Source organism: Papaver somniferum, unplaced genomic scaffold (assembly GCF_003573695.1).
Source record: "Papaver somniferum cultivar HN1 unplaced genomic scaffold, ASM357369v1 unplaced-scaffold_22, whole genome shotgun sequence".
Taxonomy (NCBI): Eukaryota; Viridiplantae; Streptophyta; class Magnoliopsida; order Ranunculales; family Papaveraceae; genus Papaver; species Papaver somniferum.
The window spans coordinates 3,092,524-3,097,868 of NW_020632152.1; the positions used below are offsets into that span (position 1 = coordinate 3,092,524).

The 5,345-nt window shown below is 35.1% G+C and overlaps 1 protein-coding gene and 1 long non-coding RNA gene across 4 annotated transcripts; both read right to left on the reverse strand.

The window, feature by feature from the left end:
- Positions 1-277: 277 nt before the first annotated feature.
- LOC113340655 (major latex protein 146-like) lies at positions 278-1,062 on the reverse strand. Its single transcript, XM_026585775.1, has 2 exons — positions 821-1,062; positions 278-664 (listed from the first exon to the last, which is right to left on the reverse strand). Exons 1-2 carry the CDS (start codon positions 1,008-1,010, stop codon positions 375-377), a joined length of 480 nt encoding a protein of 159 aa, XP_026441560.1. The 5' UTR covers positions 1,011-1,062; the 3' UTR covers positions 278-374.
- Positions 1,063-2,270: 1,208 nt separating this feature from the next.
- LOC113340487 lies at positions 2,271-5,074 on the reverse strand. Of its 3 annotated transcripts, none has more exons than XR_003355499.1 (5): positions 4,658-5,074; positions 4,457-4,563; positions 3,792-3,890; positions 3,390-3,586; positions 2,271-2,652 (listed from the first exon to the last, which is right to left on the reverse strand). It is a non-coding gene; the product is annotated as an uncharacterized LOC113340487 (long non-coding RNA). The 3 variants fall into 3 exon arrangements; XR_003355500.1 differs by having other exon boundaries at positions 3,792-3,863; positions 4,658-5,073; XR_003355498.1 differs by having other exon boundaries at positions 3,792-4,563.
- Between the last annotated feature and the right edge of the window lie 271 nt (positions 5,075-5,345).

A 5,345-nucleotide genomic window follows, 5' to 3' on the forward strand; every position in this document is an offset into this window, starting at 1 on the left:
TATATTAATCCTTGTGGAATAAGAACTAGCTATCCTGCCTCCCAACGTCTACATTTCTGTTTAAAAGTTTACCTGCAGTAGTTTGTTTTTGTGTGTGTCCTCTTTTTGAAATCTCCCGCACCTAGTTGTAGTGAAATTTCGAAATATCTTGGAATTTTGGTATCAATTTTCCTACGATTGATTTGTATGCGACTTTGCTGATTTGTTTGAGTATAAAGTTTGAATTAGTTAATGAAATAGGTTATTAAAAGTTAAAACAAAGTTAGTTTGCGCGATCTTGCATTAAACGGATCGGTAGAGGTTTTATTTATGTAGACCACGTTTAAGCTAATAACATCTATGCATCATTAGTACAGCCAGGTTATGTACATATATTAGGCCTTCTTGGCAAGGTGGCTAGCAACGGCTTTAGAAATAAAACTCGACATCTCCATATACTCAGTTGGATTAGGGACATCTTCATTTTCTTTCTCATACTCCACAGACAATTTGAATAAGCAGCTTTCTTCCTCTCCTTGTGTAACCAATGGAGTTATAGTGATTGTGTACTCAAACTTAGGATACATACGCAAGAGATCTCCATCGATGATACTGCCACGAAGAGTCCTACTTTCATCAACCACAGTTTCAATCTTGTCCTTCATTATTTCTTCACGAGAAGACCCTAAACAACATCATACATTCAACAGGTTTTTTTAATTAATGAGATTATAATCATCTAGTTGCTATATATATAGCATACTTAACTGGTAAGCTTGTTTTTGGAGCTCTCTTGAGTTATGCATTGCTGGTCACGATTTGATAAATTTTTGGTACTTACCGATACATAATTTTGTGAGCCTCACAGTGCCCGCGCTATTTCCATCTCCAGCAAGAATTTGTACACTCTTGAATATGTGAGGAAGAACTTGCGGTAGTTTGGCAATTTCATTCTTATAGAAACAGTAAAGTTGGTCTCCTGAGCAGTTTTTCAACTCCTTTTGAACCTGTAGCCTGTGAATTTGAGCCATTAGTACTGGTAAGTAGTACAATGAGTGACTAGCTTAGCTTACATGATATCAGAAATTCTAAGACGGGCTTATATAGACAATTAAGTTGGAATATGATAATTAAAAATTGTTTCATAAGAGTGCTGCAATGTGATAGTAAAAGTAATTATGTTCGGTTCCCACTAAGAAAAATACTCCATCCATTGTCTTTATTTCTTATATCAGCCTCTCATTAATTTTTTAGCGAATAAAGGGAGAGATTCTGCCTTTTGATCCAAAACAGTACACTTGTTTTGGAATCAAGCGTCTTGTAAACACACAGTCAATCGAGGAGCCGGTTACTTGGTAAATGTAACTAGATATTTAACTTCTTCTTTTTTTTCAATATAACAACGAATATATATAAAGACTATTAAGGAATTACAATAAGAGACTCCATCTCACAGAAGAGACAGAGCCAAAGGATAGGAAAAAACAAGAGTTGGTATAGCGATAAACAAGACTGCACTATAAACCCCAACCGATAACCCACCGAAAAGATATGAGAAACTAATGTCTATTAACTGCATTTCCCCACTGCCTAAGAAGATCTTGATAAGCCACACCTCTGAATTCCACGTTAGGTCAATTCCAGTACAGAAGAGTTGCCTTCACAGCCTCAATAATCTTAGTTTCCACCTTCTCTTGTTTCTCGAAAATCCTCTTTTTTCTTTCTCTCAAGATGACCCAACACACGGCAAAGGGACGTAGTTTCCATAGAGTACGACCCCTTTCAGTTAACCCCTGTATGTGTTGACCTAGAAACATATGCTTTATATCCTTACACATTAACCAATCCCTCTCGTAATCCACACTAGTCCAAAAGGGGTTATAAATGACTAATGAAGTCGGTTATAAAACATGATTTATCACGATTTTTATTTGTTATTCGAACCGTTATTTATTTGATGTGACTCTTTATAAATGACAAATAAAGAATGTTATTAAATATGATGAATAAAATTTGTGACTTAAAATCACATACAAAATCTGTTATTAAGTATCATGGGTATTGTACGTAAAATAAAATAACGGTTAATATTTGTCATACTTAAAGTATTCAATACCACGGTAATTGTATGTTAAATTTAATGACGGCTAATATCCGTCATAAGGGAGGTTCCGTCACTTTCTGGTATAACTGAAATTCGTTGAGATTCAGATTCAAATTCATTCAAATCTGGTGTATCTGAAACTGATTTTGGTGAAATCAATTAGTCCGCTACAAAATTAAAATTATAATTTCAGTTGAATGTGAAATTGATTTTATTAATTATCCAACATGACATCGAAGAAAACAAAATCTTCAAATACAAATACAAATCCAAAGATAAATAATACATACTGGAAATTAGAACTGAATTCAATCTACATCCGCCTTGCCACTCTAATTTACATAAGCTTTTGGCCAGTTATCATGTCACCACTTGAAACATCCCCAACTAATACATCATCTCTATCGCATAACATCGCCCTTGGATCAATGATTTCATCCATTATGCATTCATAGTTGCCATCAATCACAGCTTTTCACCATCAACATATACAGATGCTGCCAGTCTTTTCCTTAAGTTCCTCAAAATCAGAGACCAAACGTCAATGTTGTTGCTGGGATTCCAGTATCCTATACAACAAGAAGTTAGTTTTAAGATATCATAATCTCTATCTCCTAATTTGAGTCAAACTTAAATGACATAAGTTCAAAGGCCCAATGAACTGTAACTGACAACTTACATACACAGTAATGAGTGAGGTTTCTTAACGATGACTACATAGTATAATGCAGAAGCCCCCCAAATCTTACATGCATGACTGAGTTTTATAACCTGTGACACTTGTGATGAGGATATCATCAACACAGGTACCCATTCCTTGACTCTTATACTTCTGAAACTTGTCCAGTTTGTGATGCCAAAGATAGGAATGAGCTAAGGGACCAATACCAATACCACAGAAAAACTGAATGAACTTTAATTGACAATTTGACATACACGGTAATGAGTGAGGTTTCTTAACGAGGACTCCGTATAATGTAGAAGCCCCCCAAATCTTGCTTCATCAGATAGTATTCAAACCACAAAGCAATAGAGTATTCAGAAATCTCACTCTTTGTGCAAGTAAAATCAAGAAATCATAGAGCATAAGTACATAATTTCCATTAATCCTGGATATAAGATTGAAGGTTCTTACGTGTTTCCCTCTAATACATGGACAATACTACTAATTAAGGCTTAATATGGACTAATATAGGAGAGACATACTGGCTGTTAACAACCTGTAAAGTTCAGGACATGCATCATAGTTTTCAATAAGTAGACCATTTAAATTTCTGAATTTCAGTAGTGTAGGTACTAGTGTTACCTGCTGATAAGATCTATTAGGGATATGATCACGTACTCCAGTATTGTATTTCTGTCTATCAGCATATCCAACTGCGCTTCTAAAGATTCGTTTTTCTACTTCTCTTTCCGCACATTGTCACTTCCTGCAACTGGGCCTTTATATATTTTTGAAACACGAGTTCCACGTATGTAACCCGTTCGATCAGCGCCAAATATCTATCCATATATATGAAGCAAACTCAGATTCATTGTAATTTACAAAACAATCAAAGATAGAAAAAAGAACCCATTGTCTGTACAATTAGAGATACAAAACAATCGCAAACCAAATAAGTAAACACTAGTATAAGAAATCCACATAATCACTACACCATCCAATATCAAAATTCAAGAATCATGTAACAACAAATTCACCACTAACCATGGTAACAGCGTCGGTGCCCAAACACTTCCATGCTGAAGGATCCAGATCATATGCCTCTTTCACTAATGCCTGCACATCAACGGAAGCCAACTATAGCTGCAGACCAATCACACCCATTAAAAAATCTATAAATTCTCCAACAATGGTAGCACCTTTGACATATAAAAGACACTCAAATTTCAGATTTGTTAAACAAATTTCATGTTCCACTAAGAACAGAACTTCAATTTAGAATAACATGAGAACCGAGCACACACTAACCATAGAACATAGCACCAATCAAGTTCCACTAATTATATTTAAGCACATTAAATGGAAACATTATAAATAGTAGTCCTCGCTTCAACCAAAAACAGGAGAACTGAGATCTGTTATGGATTTTCAAATCCCAATCCAAGATTTACCAATTTACATATACCAATTTACATATACATCAATATGAAAATTTCCTTAACCTGATAAATTAACTAAAAACAAAGAAAATAAAACCTTAAAAATAACTTCAAAATAGAACCCTGGGTTTCGATTTAACTGCATTCATCCATTTCTAACCGAAGTAAAACAAGTCTAATGCTGATGATAAGAGAATTGAGAAACTAGACCTAGAACTCAACAACACAACACCAAAACATACAAGATGGGAAGAAAGTAAGAAATCAAACCTTCGAGATGGAGAAAGAGAGCTTGATGGAGGAAGAGAGATCACTTTATCAAGCATTAAAGTGTAGCGATAGGTTTGGCCCATCAATAGTAAATCGATATGCCGTTTCTGTCAAAATTCACAAAGCCCCCTTGTCAATTTATCACCATTTTGGCGTAGTAATAAAGAATAAATGAAAAATCGAAGGTTCAGAGATCATTACCTTCTACTTCTACGGAAATAAAACAAAATCAAAGTAGGGTTTCAGAAGGTAAAACGAAAATTAGGTTCGTGATACCGTATGAACAACTATGGGTTGAGAAGGTAATGAAAACAGGTAAAACTGTGCGTGCGTTCTGAGTGATTCAGGGTTAGGGTTTGGTAATATTCAGTCGTATAAACTCTGAAGAGCAAGAAAACTCAATAACTCCCTCTTCAATTTTTATAAACTCTGAATAATACGATTGAAAAACAAACCAACGAAATAAAGAAACTAATTTAGGGGAAATCTGCCAAAAGCTTCGCTCATAATAGAGGAGAAGAGAGGAAGATGAAGAAGAAATAAAGAGGCGCCGCGCAGTTAGGTTAGAGAAGAGGATGAGGAAGCAGAGAAGAGATAAATTGGGTCTGAGGGTCTGAGATAAAGTTAGGTGTGAAAACCGACCAGAAAAGAAAATTCATGGCAACTATGCCGGTGGCTAACCATTTTCAAACTTATGTATTGTACGTGGTTAGCCGCTGTTGGGTACACAATAGAATGTTAATGGTGGGCATATATAAACCTAATTCATACGTCCGATATATTATGTGATTCTGTAGTTCATTGGTAAATCACATGCCCAGTAAATTATCACGTTTGAGAATAACAGTTTTTTTGTGTTAAATGATGGGTCCCACTATTTTCATGTTAT